This window comes from Symsagittifera roscoffensis, chromosome 6 (genome assembly GCF_963678635.1).
Source record: "Symsagittifera roscoffensis chromosome 6, txSymRosc1.1, whole genome shotgun sequence".
Taxonomy (NCBI): Eukaryota; Metazoa; Xenacoelomorpha; order Acoela; family Convolutidae; genus Symsagittifera; species Symsagittifera roscoffensis.
In genome coordinates, this window is record NC_087067.1 from 36,157,375 (window position 1) to 36,173,655 (window position 16,281).

General features: G+C 33.1%; 1 protein-coding gene and 1 non-coding gene across 2 annotated transcripts in view; both read left to right on the plus strand.

Moving 5' to 3' along the window:
* LOC134848707 (histone-lysine N-methyltransferase SETDB2-like) overlaps positions 1 to 16,281 on the plus strand; it is a 185,020-nt gene that overhangs the window by 146,361 nt on the left and 22,378 nt on the right. The window contains exon 7 of the mRNA XM_063866222.1: positions 13,435 to 13,559. Within this exon, the coding sequence (XP_063722292.1) occupies positions 13,435 to 13,559 (125 nt within the window). The remainder of the gene's footprint in view (positions 1 to 13,434; positions 13,560 to 16,281) is intronic.
* Positions 13,578 to 13,649, plus strand: Trnap-cgg (transfer RNA proline (anticodon CGG)). The gene has a single exon. It is a non-coding gene; the product is annotated as a tRNA-Pro (tRNA).

The window sequence follows — 16,281 nt, forward strand, 5'->3', positions numbered from 1 at the left end:
AAAAATCAGGGAAAGCTATTTTCAACTAATTACAAGGCTGACCTTAGTAAACCTTGCGCCATGTTTTTTGTGAGAAAACTCTTCGTTTAGCAGAAGGTTTTAAGTTTAGACGTAGTAGAATATCGTTTTGCATTTTAAAAAAAGAATTTTTAATTTTGATTGCATGAGTTTGTTGGTCTAGGGAGACCATTTGTGTTTTGATTTTTTGTGAAGACGGAAAAAGTTTTTTCAAAGTTGCTCAAAACGTTTTAATTGATTGTTTGAAGCTTCTTGTGTCAATGAAAACAATCACAGAAATCGTCTAACGGTAGAATTTGATGCCACACGGTCTTACACTGGGACTTTCTGTGAGTTTCGCAGATGCGATGACCACTACACCACGCCACCTATAAGATAAGATTTTAAGATTTGGAACCATTGTCAAATGGCATGTGTTGAGAGTTTGCAAAATCTCAGTTCTGTTTGCTATAGAAAAAGTGGTTTTTATGAAGATCCCAGGTTTTGATATTTGGTTCTATCGAACTCCGTGAATAATCCTTATCTATTTTTGCTTCAAGTCAGAGAAAAAGGTAGCTATATATTTCAATCTAGCCATTGTGATCAACCTAAATTTGTTTTCCAGGCATAATTCCGGGCAGGAATTTCAAAGTTTTCCCGAGGATATGTAACACGAACACATACAAATAGTGCAAAAAGCAGGAATTAAACGAGAATTGAAACGCATTTGGTCTCAAAAACTGAAAACTATCCAGAGAAAACGGCAAAAAGTAGACGAAATAAGATTAATAAAAGTAATTTAAGTAAAATCTTTCGACTTGACCAGTCCCCGCTCATTATCTTGGCTATCCTATTAAGTACAATTTAGGGAGCTGTTTGAATATACACCTCTCTCTTTGTAAAAAGTGATATTTAATATTAGCTACAAAGTTCAAATACGCTTAACCGTTGGATTAATTCAATATAAGGGTAGCAAATCATTACAAGGCACCAAAAACAGACAACATTCAAAGCGCTCTCATTTTTCTCACAAACTTTTCAGTTTCAGTTTTTGTCATCTAAGAGTTAGTAAGGGGGCAAAACCAAGCATTTTTTTATAAGCTTCACACTGGCTCGCTTAAGCTGCTTCTAACTGGTTCTGTAAGTTTTCGAGGTTTTCTCACAAAGATTTTATAAATTGGAGATTTTCAAGTGTCGTTTTATTCACCAATTTTTGGGCTTATTTCCAAAATAATTCAATGCTCGGGATGAGAAGTGGATTTAGGGATGGGGGAGGGCAAGTTTTTGGCTAATTTTTCTATTTACCTTAAGGAAATTGCTTTATTTTTCAAAGGGTCAGGCTTATGTTTTATAGTAAAATGGTTCGATCTCATATCAGTTATCGATTTTACGTTTCTAAAGCAAAGGAAAACAGTACGAAGCCTTGGAAATGAACGCATTAATTTAAATGTCAGTTTCAATAGTTTTGAAGCCTGGATGATTTTCGAGGACCATAGATTAACAAAAAAATATTCAGGGTGGCCTTAAATTTTTCAAGTTCTTGGCAGAAACTTCACTTTTTCCGTAGTTATTTAATGCGGGCAGCTTAGAATAGTGCAAAAACACAAATTAAACAAAATTTGAAACGCATTTGGTCTCAAATTTTTGAAAAAATTGCGGAGAAACGTCAAAAAGTGACAGAAAGAATTAAATAAAAAAAAATTTAAGTAAACTGTTTAGACTTGACATGTCCCAGTTTGTTATCTTGGCTATCCTAGTAAGTACAATCGATCCAATTTAGGGAGCTGTTTGAATATACACCTCTCTCTTTGTAAAGGGTGATATTTAATATTAGCTACAAAGTTCAAATACGCTTAACCGTTGAATTAACTCAATATAAGGGTAGCAAATCATTACAAGGCACCAAAAACAGACAACATTCAAAGCGCTCTCATTTTTCTCACAAACTTTTCAGTTTCAGTTTTTGTCATCTAAGAGTTAGTAAGGGGGCAAAACCAAGCATTTTTTTATAAGCTTCACACTGGCTCGCTTGAGCTGCTTCTAACTGGTTCTGTAAGTTTTCGAGGTTTTCTCACAAAGATTTTATAAATTGGAGATTTTCAAGTGTCGTTTTATTCACCAATTTTTGGGCTTATTTTCAAAATAATTCAATGCTCGGGATGAGAAGTGGATTTAGGGATGGGGGAGGGCAAGTTTTTGGCTAATTTTTCTATTTACCTTAAGGAAATTGCTTTATTTTCAAAGGGTCAGGCTTATGTTTTATAGTAAAATGGTTCGATCTCATATCAGTTATCGATTTTACGTTTCTAAAGCAAAGGAAAACAGTACGAAGCCTTGGAAATGAACGCATTAATTTAAATGTCAGTTTCAATAGTTTTGAAGCCTGGATGATTTTCGAGGACCATAGATTAACAAAAAAATATTCAGGGTGGCCTTAAATTTTTCAAGTTCTTGGCAGAAACTTCACTTTTTCCGTAGTTATTTAATGCGGGCAGCTTAGAATAGTGCAAAAACACAAATTAAACCAAATTTGAAACGCATTTGGTCTCAAATTTTTGAAAAAATTGCGGAGAAACGTCAAAAAGTGACAGAAAGAATTCAAAAAAAAAAAATTTAAGTAAACTGTTTAGACATGACATGTCCCAGTTTGTTATCTTGGCTATCCTAGTAAGTACAATCGATCCAATTTAGGGAGCTGTTTGAATATACACCTCTCTCTTTGTAAAGGGTGATATTTAATATTAGCTACAAAGTTCAAATACGCTTAACCGTTGAATTAACTCAATATAAGGGTAGCAAATCATTACAAGGCACCGAAAACAGACAACATTCAAAGCGCTCTCATTTTTCTCACAAACTTTTCAGTTTCAGTTTTTGTCATCTAAGAGTTAGTAAGGGGGCAAAACCAAGCATTTTTTTATAAGCTTCACACTGGCTCGCTTGAGCTGCTTCTAACTGGTTCTGTAAGTTTTCGAGGTTTTCTCACAAAGATTTTATAAATTGGAGATTTTCAAGTGTCGTTTTATTCACCAATTTTTGGGCTTATTTTCAAAATAATTCAATGCTCGGGATGAGAAGTGGATTTAGGGATGGGGGAGGGCAAGTTTTTGGCTAATTTTTCTATTTACCTTAAGGAAATTGCTTTATTTTCAAAGGGTCAGGCTTATGTTTTATAGTAAAATGGTTCGATCTCATATCAGTTATCGATTTTACGTTTCTAAAGCAAAGGAAAACAGTACGAAGCCTTGGAAATGAACGCATTAATTTAAATGTCAGTTTCAATAGTTTTGAAGCCTGGATGATTTTCGAGGACCATAGATTAACAAAAAAATATTCAAGGTGGCCTTAAATTTTTCCAGTTCTTGGCAGAAACTTCACTTTTTCCGTAGTTATTTAACGCGGGCAGCTTAAAATAGTGCAAAAAATACAAATTAAACAAAATTTGAAACGCATTTGGTCTCAAGTTTTTGAAAAAATTGCGGAGAAACGTCAAAAAGTGACAGAAAGAATTCAATAAAAAAATTTAAGTAAACTGTTTAGACATGACCTGGCCCAGTTTGTTATCTTGGCTATCCTAGTAAGTAAAATTGGTCCACTTTTGGAGCTCTTTGAGTTTACACACCACTCTACTTTTGTATAGGGGATGTTCGTTACTGGCTACAAAGTTCACAAATGCTTAACAGTCGAATTAGTTCAATACAGGGGTAGCAGTTCGTTACTAGGTGCCCAAAGCAGGTAATCAAAGAGAACTTATTTTTGTAACAAAACTTTAGTTTCAGTTTTCTTCACTTATTGGATGGGCCAAAACCAAGCCATTTATTTAATTAAAATCCAATAGGATCAATTAAGCTGCTTCTAACTGGTTCTCCAAGTTTTTGCCGCTTACTACACAAAACAAACCTTGTATGTTTGAGCTTAAATGCATTTCTAATTGTCATTTTGTTCACAAATTGTGGACTTTTTTCCAAGTTAACTCAACGCTAGGGATGAGAGGTGGGTTTAGGTTTAGGGCGAGGGCTTTTTTGGCTTATCTTTCTAATGTTGCAAAGAAATGGATTAGTTTTTCAAACAGTCAAGCTAAATTTTTAATATGAAGTGGTTGGACCTCAAATCAGGTGTAATTATCGATAGTACTCTCCTAAGGCAAAAAAAAACACTATGTAGCCTTGAAAAAAAAACACAATAATTCAAATGTCACTATCATTAGTTTTGAACCTTAAAAATTCAATTTCTTAAGGTGGAAAGAAAAAATTATCGTGAAAAGAAACAAGCAAACGGATTTCCGAGGAATATAGATAAACACAAAAAATATCTAAGATTGCTTTGGACTTTTTAATTTCCTGGCAGAATTATCAAGTTTTTCCCCGGGCTATGTAACGCGTGTAGCTTAGAATAGTACAATAAACGAAATTACTCGAAAATTGAAACGCGTTTGGCCTTAGTTTTTGAAAAATACGCGGAGAAACGTCAAAAGTAGACAAAATAAGTTTAAAAAAAGTATTTTAATTAAATTGTTTCAACTTGACCATTCCCAGTTTGTTTATCTTGGCTATCCTAGGAAATAAACTTGATCCAAGTCTGGGAGCTCTTTGAAGTTACACACCCCATCCTTAAATCCATTTCTCATACCTAGCATTGATTTATTTTGGAAATGAGCCCACAAATTGGCGAATAAAATGACACTCAAAAAATTTTGGAATTTTAAAAATCTTTGTGAGAATACCGCGAAAACTTACAGAACCGGTTAGAAGCAGCTTAAGCGAGCCAGTGTGAAGCTCAAAAAAGAGTTACTAAGTTTTGGCGGGAATTTCAACGTTTGCCCGAGGTTATGTAGCGCGAACATAAAAGAATAGTGCAAAAAGCAAGAATTAAACGACAATTGAAACGCATTTGTTCTCAAAATTTGAAAACTATCCAGAGAAAACGGCAAAAAAATAGACGAAATAAGATTAATAAAAGTAATTTAAGTAAATTCTTTCGAGTTGACCAGTCCCATCTTTGTATCTTGGCTATCCTAGTAAGTACAATCGATCCAATTGAGGGAGCTGTTTGAATATACACCTCCCTCTTTGTAAAGGGTGATTTTTAATACTAGCTACAAAGTTCAAATATGCTTAACCGTTGAATTATATCAATATAAGGGTAGCAAATCGTTACTAGGTACTGAAAGCAGGCAAAACTTGAAGAGATCTCATTTTTTTTTATCTTTTAGTTTCATTTTTCGTCATCTTAGAGTGAGTAAGGGGGCAAAACCAAGCAATTCTTTCAATAAAAGTATTTTAATTAAACTGTTTCGACTTGACCAGTCCCAGTTTGTTTATCTTGGCTATCCTAGTAAGTAAAATTGATCCATTTCTGGGAGCTCTTTGAAGTTACACACCCATCCACTTTTGTAAAGGGGATGTTCGTTCCTGGCTACAAAGTTTAACCATTGCATTAGTTCGATATAGGGGTAGCAATTTGTTATTAGGTACCCAAAGCAGACAGTTAAAGTGGTCTCAACTATGTAAAAAATTGTTTGTTCCAGTTTTCATCATTTGATGGATGGGCCAAAACCAAGCATCCTATATTTTAAATAAATGACAGAAAAGTTGAAGCCATGTTTTAGCTGACACAAGGCGCAATGATTAAGGATTATGTGGTTACAGTAAATTATGCGATTACAGAATTATTTCAGTCTGAAACGAATCAACTGTAAACAGCAACATCTATGCTTAAACACGAACATTAAGCAAATCGATTCGAGTTATGAAATAACTTAGAATATTTCGAAGTTTTTGTAGCTTCAATAGGTTGCTGGGAAAAATTTAATTTTTTCGCGAACCAATTCGGTCTACGCATCAACTCGAAATGTTTCAAAGGCTCAATGCTCAATAGCTTGCCTAAAAAACTTAAATTTTTCTTGAACCGATTCCCTTTCAAATATTTTAAAGTTTTTTAGCTTGAATAGCTTGCTTAAGAAAAACTTCTCATGAACCGATTCGCTTTGTAAAATGACTTGAATTATTCCAAATTTTCATAGCTTAATCATTTGCTTAAACGAAACTTGTTAAAATTGTCGCGTACCGAATCCATTTACGAAAAACTTGAAATTATTCAAAGTTTCAAGGCATGATTAGCGTGTTGAAAAAATAAACTTTTCGCGAACCGATTCAGTCCAGAAAAACTTGAAACATTTCAAAGTTGCGAGGCTTGAATAATAGTTTGCTTCAAAAAACTTTTTGCGAACCGATTCGTCTATGAGACAACCTGAAAAATTCCATAATTTCATAGCTTGAATAGCTTGCTAAGATGAACCTAATTTTTTTGCGAACCGAATCAATCAACGAAAAATCTTGAAATATTTCATAGATTTAAGGCTTGAATAGCTTGCTTAGAGAAAATTTTTTTACTTTTTGGGGACCGATTTGTTTCATAGTTTTGTTTTTTAGTTTCATGGCTGGAATAGCTCGCGTAGAAAACATGTTTTTGCGAACCAATTCAGTGTATGAAATAATTCTCATGCCTATGAAACAATCCTCGGTAGCTAAAACTTAAATTTTTCGCGAACCTACTTGGTGTAGGCAAAAACTTGAAATTTTTCATAGACTCAATAGGCTCAATTGTTTCTTAAACCGATTCCTTTTTAATTATTTTCAAGCTAACTGATGTGCTCTATGAAACAACTTGAAATTTTTCAATGTTGCATAGCTTGACTAGCTTGCACATTGAAAACTAGATTTTTTTTGCAACCGAAATAATTTGAATTATTTCATAGGTTGTATATCTTGCTTGGAAAACTTTAAAATTTTGTAAATTGATTACTTTCATGAAATAACTTGAAATATTTCAAAGTTTTGAAGCTTGCATTGCTTGCTCATGAAAAATTTTTCCTGAACCAATTCGCTCCACAAAATATCTCAAAGTTTCATGGCTGAATTAGTTTTCTAGAAACCTTCAATTTTTTAAACTAAACAATAGGCTTCAATAGGTTCCGGTGTAAACAACATTTTGAAATAATTCAAGTTTCTATGGCTTCAATTACTTGCTTAAGTGAAACTCTACTTTCTTGCGAATTGATTCGCTCTAAGAAAAATTGTTACAAAATGTTTCAAATTTGAATGTTAATGTCTCCTATAGAAAAGTTTCAAATTTTTCGCTATCCGATTTGCTTCGTTTCAAAGTTTTATTGTAACTTGAACAGCTCCCTTCGAAAAATTTTAGTTTTAGTGAGTCAATCTAGTTTGAAAACACTAAATAAATTTGATGGAATAATTTGCAATATTTCAAAGTTTCACCGATTGAATGTGTGCAGTGGAAAAACTTATAGTTTTCACTGTCCGATTTCCTTCATGAAATGACTTGAATTATGTCAAAGTTTCATAATATAATTAACTTACTGAGAAGCTTTTACTTGTCTCCAAATGGGTCGCTCTATGAAACAACAAAAAAGTTTCAAAGTTTCTTGATTTGGATAGCTTGCTTAAGATATACTGAGTTTGAGCGGACTGATTTGCTAAGAATTAAATTGAAATTTTTCAAAATTTTGCTTAAAAGCTGGCAGCAATTCGATTTCAAAGTTTTATAGTTTGAATAACTCGCTTAAAAAACTTGTTTTTTTGTCTTCTGATTCGGTCTAAGAATCAATTTGCACTATTTCAAGGTTCTTTTCTTGGTTTTTTTCACTAGAAAACTTCAACATATTGCCATTCGATTTGCTTCATGATAAAACTTGAAATTTTTTAATCTTCGATAGCTTCAATAGCTTGCTTGGAGAAACTCGATTTTTTCAAGAAATGTTTGATTTTTCGCAGACCGATTTGCTCTAACAAATAACTACATGAGCTCAATTAAATTTTTTGAAGAGTCTCCGCTCGAATGGTTTCAACAGAAAAACTTATTCTCTTTGACATCCAAATCGCTTCATGAATTAACTTGAAACATTTCAATTTTTTATAGCTGGAACACCTCGCTTATGGTTTACATTGAATAGCCTGATCAGATTAACGACTAATTTTTTGCAAGCTGATTGATTATTGGAGACGGGCTTGCTAGTTTGTTTTAATTGAGCTTCGAACAGGCTCAAATAAGCTGCTTCTAACTGGTTCTTTAAACTTTTGCAGTTTTCTACTCAAAAAAACTTATTATTTTTGAGCTTAAATGCACTTTTAATGGTTGTTTTGTTCACAATTTGTCGGTTTTTGTTTTCATGTTGATTCAACGTTAGGGTTGAGGGAAATAGTTCGATCTCAATTCAGGTGTAGTTTATTGCTAGTAAGTTTCTAAGCCAAAAAAGACTGTATTGGGTTTTGGAACTATAGTTTTGGCTCTCTAGTTTTTTTGCCGTTTCCTACACAAATTTTTTTTTACACGTGAGCATAAACGCACTTTTAATTATTGTTTCGATCAAATTTTTTTGAACATAATTCCAGGCTAAATCAACGCTTGGGATTACGGTTGAAATCGGGCGGGGGAGCGCAATTTCTGGCTAATTTAAAAAATTTTTTTTGAACAAATGGTTTAATATTCCCAAGGGTGAGGCTTAACTAATTGTACTAAATAGTTTGATCTGATAGCAACTGTAGCTCGTTAGTAATACAATCTTTAGCCAAAAGAATACAGTATAGGGTTTTGGAACTAAACGCTTAAATTCAAAACGTCGCTTTTACTAGTTTTTAAGGCTGAAAATTAAATGGCTGAATAAAATAATATATGCAGAAACACAAAAAAATGCCAGAAGAAATTTGCTTCATATTCAAATTGAAGTAACTACAAACCATAAAGAAGAGGAGATAAGGTTTTCTCGAGAAAGGGTTCGTATGATATCTCAAAAGACAACAAAGTCTCTATTATGGCCCATTTTTGTAAGGCTTCTTTGAATTTTTAACTTTTTATGGCAAATTTTTGGCGAATTTTTTTTTTCGAAAATGGCTTTATTTTTCAGAGGGTTGGGTTTAATTTTCATTTTGAAATGGTTCGATCTCATATCAGATGTAATCATCGATATCATGTTCCTAAGCCAAAAGAAAGCAGTATATAGCCTTGGAAATAAACGCAATAATTTAAATGTAAGTTTCTATAGTTTCAAAGCCTGAAAATCAAATTTTTTAAGAAGGAATGTGAAATTGATTGTGGAAAAAATTAGTAAAATGATTTTTACGGAAAATAGATTAACCCAAAAAATATCCCGGATTGCCTTGAATTTTCTTAAATTTCTGGCCGTAATTTCAGAATTTTCCTATAGTTATGTAACGCGGGCAGCCTAGATTAGTGCAAAAAGACAATTTAAACGAAACTTTTATGGCATTTGGTCTAAAAATTTTGAAAAATACGCGTCAAAAAGCAGACAAAGTGAGTTAAAAAAACTCATTTAAAAAAAGTGTTTCGACTTGACTAGTCTCATTTTTTTATCATGGCTGTCCTAGTATGTAAAAACGATGCAATTTTGGGAGCTCTTTGAGTTAACACATCCCTCCATTTTTGTAAAGAAAATGTTCGTTCCCGGCTACAAAGTTCACATACGCTGAACCGTTGAATTAGTTCAATATGGGGGTATCAATTCGTTACTAAGTACCCAAATCAGACAGTTAAAGAGATCTCAACTCTGTAACAAAACGTTAGTTCCCGTTTTCGTCATTTAATGGATGGGCCAAAACCCAGCAACTCTTTTAATTAAGCTTCAAACAGGCTCAACTAAGCTGCTTCTCTAAATTTTTTTCAATTTCCACACACAAAAATTAATACATTTGAGCATAAATGCATTTTTATTTGTCGTTTTGTTCTCAATTTGTCGACATTTTTCCAAGTTGATTCAACGCTAGGGATGAGAGGTGGCTTTTAATTTAGGGGAGGGGCAAATTTTTGGCTAATTTTTCTAATTTTGTAAAGAAATTGATTTACTGATTTAAAACTGTCAGTCTTAACTCTTACCATGAAGTGGTTCGATCTCCTTTCAGGGGTAGTTTATTGGTAGTAAGTTGCTAAGCCAAAAAAACCATATATGGTTTAGGAACTATAGTTTTGGCTGTCAAATTTTTTGCCGTATTCTACTTTGAAAAAAATTCATACATGTGAACATAAACGCATTTTTAATTATCGTTTTGTTCAAATTTGTGACCTATTTCCAAGTTAATTCTATGCTTGGGATCACGGTGGGAATCGGGGATGGGGGAGCGCAATTTTTGGCTAAATTTTAAAGAAATTTTGAGCAAATGGTTTAGTTTTGCCAAAAGTGAAGCTAATTTTACTAAATGGTTCGATCTGATAGCAACTGTAGATTGTTGGTAATACGTTCTTTAGCCAAAAGAATACAGTCTAGGGTTTTGGAGCTAAACGCTCTAATTCAAGCGTCGCTTTTGTTAGTTTTCAAGGCCGAAAAATAAATTGCTGAAGGTTTAAAGAAAAATGGAGGTGGAAAGAAAAAACCAGCAAAACTGAACTTTGAGAAAAACAGAATAAACCAATTAATATCTGCAAAATCACAAAAAAAATGCAAGCAGCAATTTGCTTCATACAAATTGAAGTAACTACAAACCATACAGAAGCGGAGCTAGTGTTTTCTCGAGAAGGGGTATTTTATGATATCTCAAAAGACAACAAAGACTCTATTATGGTTCATTTTTTAAGGCCTTTTCTGAAACTCTTAGACTGTTTTTGGCAAATTTTTGGCTAATTTTTTAATAGGGAATTGGCTTTATTTTTTAAATGGTGAGGCTTAAATTTTATGTTGAAGTAGTTCGATATCATATCAGGTGTAATTATCGATAATATGTTCCTAAGGCAAAGGAAAACGTTATATAGCATTGGAAACAAACCTAATAATTTAAATGTCAATTTCAATAACTTTGAAGCATGAAAAACAAGTTCTCGAAAAGGAAAGAAAAATGATTGTGGAAAAAAATGAGCCATTCCTTACTAGGTATCAAAAGCAGACTGTTAAGCGATCTCGACTTTGTAACAGAACTTTGGTTTCAAATTTCGTCATTTTTTGGTTTGGCCTAAACCAAGCAATTCTTTTAATTAGTTTTCAAACAAGCTCAATTGAGCTGCATCTAACTGGTTCTTCAAGTTTTTACCATTTTCTACACTCAAGTTTTTTTTATATATTTGAGCATAAACGCAATTTTAACTATCGTTTTGTTTACCATTTGTGGACTTTTTCCAAGTTAATTCAACGCTTGCGATCAAGGTTGGAATCAGGGGTAGGAGAGGGCAAATTTTGGCTAATTTGTAAAAAAAGTTTTGAACAAATGGTTTAATTTTCCCGAGGGTGAGTTTTAGCTAATTTTATGAGGTTGTTCAATCTAATAGCAGCTATAGATTGTTGGTAATAAGTCTTTTAGCCAGAAGAATACTGTATAGGGTTTTGGAACTAAACGCTTCAATTCAATTGTCGCTTGCACTAGTTTTCAAAGTGTTGAAAATTGAAAAAATAATTGAAGGTGGAAAGAAAAAATCAGCAAACTTGAACTTCAAAAAAATAGTTTAAACCAAATAATATCTGCAAAATCGCAAAAAATGCAACAAGCAATTTGCTTCATCTACAAACTGAAGTAAATACAAACCATACAGAACTATGCATTATTCGAAAAGGAGGGATTTTATGATATCTCAAAAGACAACAAAGACTCGGTTACGGTTTAATTTCCTAAGGCATTTTTTATGTATTAATTCATATGCAGAAGTCACCATGTAATAATCCTAATTGTCACCAGGTATTTTTTAAACTAATAGTTCACTTGTAAAACTCCGGTATATTTTTGAGTTTCCCACTGAACGTTGTGGTTACACCTTTTGCGCGGGAAAGGGTTTGCTAAACCTTTGTTCCATTAGCAATTTGTGTGTTTCACTGCGCTACTTTCCGTTTGCTCACGTTTTTTCATTACCTTGATTGAAATGCAATATTCAAACAAGTACATACAAAATTATGCCAGAAAAGCTTCAGATTAACTGGGTTCCAAAACTGAACGAAATCTCGCGCTTAAATACACTCGAAAAACGGAATAACGATAAGTGAAATCTTATGAAATCACTCCATTTTATTGACTTTATAAAAACTGATTTTTAATGTCTGTGTCAACCCAGTTTGACCTCCATGGACCAAAAATGCTAATCATATTATTCCATAAATTAAGTCTATGAAAAAATACGAATCATACAAATTTCAAACATTTTGCTAAATGAAGTCATCGATTTTTCAAAGAAATTTCTTTTGTTCCGATATGAAATTCGGTGTTCCTTAATGAGTAAAAAAAGAAAAAATTTTGTCAACAAAAATGCTTATCATACCAGTTCCATAGATGGAAGTTCTATGACTAGCATTTTTTGATGGCGACAACATTTCACCATCACTGGGATTCGAAAATATCTCCTACCGCAAAATTAGAGTTATATTAAAGTCGATATAGTCAAAGACTACTGAAACCGATCAATACCATCACAAGATTCTCTAGCGATGTACGCCTCTCGATCTGCTTGATATATACCTTACTCCCAGGATTCACCTTGGGAAATTTTGACGTATTCTTTCTCCGGAATGGCTAAGAGACATTTTCACGCAGCTACACTTGCCCTCTGCGACATCGCAAAATCCGCGAACTCACCAGTGATGACTAGAATTCAAATTGTTCAGAACTATCGGTAAAAACTTTGGTAAAAACTGGATGTATGATACCTGATTTTTATCCTTTTTTTTACTTCGCCTCAAGCTTTTGTAAAAACTGTAGGCTTCATATGGCAATAAAGTTTTTACAAACATATTTAGTTAGCGTGACGAGCAGATTTTTTATTTTATCAGAAACTACTCTTAGTTCCAGTCCCCCATCTCAATATTTTATGTAAAAACAAGCAACCCATAAGTTATGAATTAACGGCTAGGATTATGCGGAATTTTTAACCTGTGAATGAATATCCACAATGTGCAATAGGAGAGGGGAAATAGTTTGAGCAAATATTGTCAAAAAAATTGAGGTTTGCTTCGTTGTGCTGAAATGTTTTTTTTTGTTTTGTACATTTGAAAGCTTTTTTTTCATGCTAAATAATACCTTCAAGAATGCGGAAACATTGTCGAATAGGATTTGAACTGCGAGTTTTGCTCTATTTAACATGGACTAAGTTATTATTGTCCCAGCAAATCAGTTCAGGGGAGGATGTTAACTTGGTTCTAAATTCTGAGTTCGAATTTTCAGCCAATCGGAATACAGCATTTTTCTCGCACACCCATTGCAACTTTTTGGGTGTGTGGGCAAGAGCGGATCTAGGATTTTCGCGAGGGGTAGGGAGATTTTGAAGAAAAAAAAATCGAAAATTTTGTCGATCGCTTTTTTAGGTCGACCAATTGATTTTCTGAGCTCCCCCAAATCACTATAAGACCCCATGTTGAGCCCCTGATTTTTCGTGCGTGAGGTCAGATTTTTTGCTGTTCTTGATTGAGGTTTTTATTGGCTTCACCGTTTTCAGGATCCGAAGAAGTGCGCATGTATTCAAGCAACAATCGGACAGTTTCAACAGAATTCAGCAGAGGATGGTGCCACAAGATCTGTCGGCTACGTGAACGGAATTTTACGCGATGTCCTCTTCACGGGGTGAGTCTAATGGATCACGGGACAGTGGTCTAGGGGTATGATTCTCGCTTCGGGTGCGAGAGGTCCCGGGTTCAAGTCCCGGCTGTCCCCTTCTTGTCGAGCCAAGATTGTTTTTACTATATTTCAGGTATTCATTGAACAAGTTTTTTTTTGGTTCCTTGACTGTTTTTTCTTCGTTTTATTGCATGTTGAAGTACTAGTATGATATTTGGGTCTATATAAAAGCGAGTTCAAAAAAAGGGTCTCACAGCCAGGGGCGATTTTGGAGCATTGATCATATAGGGACTTTTTACAGCTTAAAAAATGGATTAAAACGTCTGAAAAACTGATTATAATTTGCAGTATAAAATCTGTATGGAATTTGTATAAAATCCCCCAGAATCTGATTAAAGTCGGTTATATTGATTCCAAGAAGGGATACAATGTCGAAGAAATGTTTTGTTTTTCTGCTTTGAACCAGGTTTTATAAAAACCCGAAAAAAAGCTTAGTTTAATGAAGTTTTTTGATAAAAACTATCATACATTTAAATTCAAGAAAAACCTCCTTCAGTGCTATAATGAGCTAATATCACTTGATGAGGAATGTTTACCGCAAATCGTAAGCTTCAGGAGATCCCTGTAAGTTTTTGCAATCTACGGAATGATTCCTGTGGTAGGAAAATGTTCATTTTGGAGACATTTCTTCAAAGGCTAGTTCTAAGATCAACATTGAAAAAGATTTTGTCTGAAGTTTTCGCATATAATTGGTTTTTTAAATATTTTTTCAGTTCAAGCACAAAAATCAACTAAAAATCAGAAAGTTAATTTATGAATTAACTGCTAGGTTTATGCAGAATTTTTAACCTGTGAATGAATATTCACAGGTTAAAAATTCGCTTTTATTAGTTGATAGTCAAAATAGTCAATTTATTATCTGTTTATAAAAAATTTATTACGTGTAGAAATAACCCGGGTTGACCAAAATGCTTATCATACAATTCTCATAAATGGGAAATTTTTGTCGTTCAATTCGATAGAGTTCCATACGTACAGAAAATTGTATGAAATCTCTATAATAAAGATTTTCCCATAAATAAAACATGTATGACTAACATTTTGCCAAAAATGGAAATTGTATGACTAAAAATTTGTCATTTATGAAAATTGTATGACAATGAGTTCGGATTTTTTTTCAAGTGAGCCACAAATTACATTAAAGCTCATCTAATAAGCCGTGAAATCTCTGAATAGAGAAGAAAACATGAGAAAAAAATTAGAAGTTGCAATCTCAGTTTCTTAGTTTTCTGCATGAAATCTTCTCAACTCTTTAGATAGCAGCAAGGTCCTAATCATAATCCTTAGAGGGGAGTACTGGAGAGAGAGTTATATCAAAATTTTAAAACGAACCTGCATATTTGGGATAAAATTTCCGGCAAATCTCCCCAATATCGTAAATTCACTACTTCTGACATCCACTACTGCATTTTGTATAAAGAACATTATAACATGTGCGAGAAATCAGAAAAAAAATCGACAGAATCGAAAACATATATATTATAAATCTGAAGTTATTTTCCGACAAAAGTTAAGAAACTCTACACAAATGACAAAATTGAAATTTTGCGGTCACCCTGGGATTCATTTATGAGAAGACTTGCTAGTTATCCAAGCAATGGTGATCGAAAGCTCTGCTGTTTTTACCTTGTAAATCAGCGCAGCATAGTGCTTCTGAAGGCCATCCCTTGGCTAACTTTCGACAAGGTCTTCTCATTTATGACTTCTATGATGATCTTAAAAATCAGTTTTAACCTTTCAAAACCAAGTTTGATTTTTCGACATTACAATTATGAACAAATCAACTAAGTAATCAAAAGCTCAAGCCATTAACTTCGCAAAATTAAACACAGAGTAAGAGGAGCTTTGCACCACTTAACTTTTCGATGCAGAGCAGTAAAGAAAAGTGCGATACACCATAGAGAGAGACACATAACTTGTTTTACCAATGCCAAAAACAACCTGGATCTGAAAAAAAAACTAGAACTTAGCCATATTCACCGTCATGGTCAAATAAGCAAAGTGGAAAATAATTTTTTTGTAAAAATGACTAAAAACGAAAAAAATTCAAAAGTTTTTCCAAGTTTTTTTTTCGTAATTTTTGATGTTTTGAAGTTTTTTATTCCAAAAAACTGCTAAAAGAACCCAGGTTTTTGTGTAGTAGTGCACTATTCTAACATTTGATCTAATTGGATTTCACGTTACAGTAAAAATATCAAAGATTTTGAGTAAGAATCATATTTTGTTAAGTCAAACATTCAATAGAAACAATTATTTTACTCTTTGAAAAAGTCAAGAAGAGTATTTTTATACAAGGGAAAAAAATAAATATATATATATATATATATATTTTTTTTTCAAATTGTTTTTTCATATTCAATGGCAAATTTCTCTCATTTTTTTAGAAACTGCTACCAACTAATTTGAGGTTTCCAACAACCAGTGTTCAAAAAGATTCCGAAAAAATTACTCCTTATGGTAAAAATGCTTGTCATACAATTTTCATATATGAAAAATGTATGGCAAGCATGTTTTTCAAACAAAAATAAGGCCAGTTTTTTCTATCAGCGGACTGTTCAACTGTGCTCAAAAAGCCGCAAAAATCATTTAATTTTTTTTCAATTGTTTTTTTGGAAATGTATGAAAATTTTATGATTCATAAATTTGATGAAAATTCATAGATTTGATG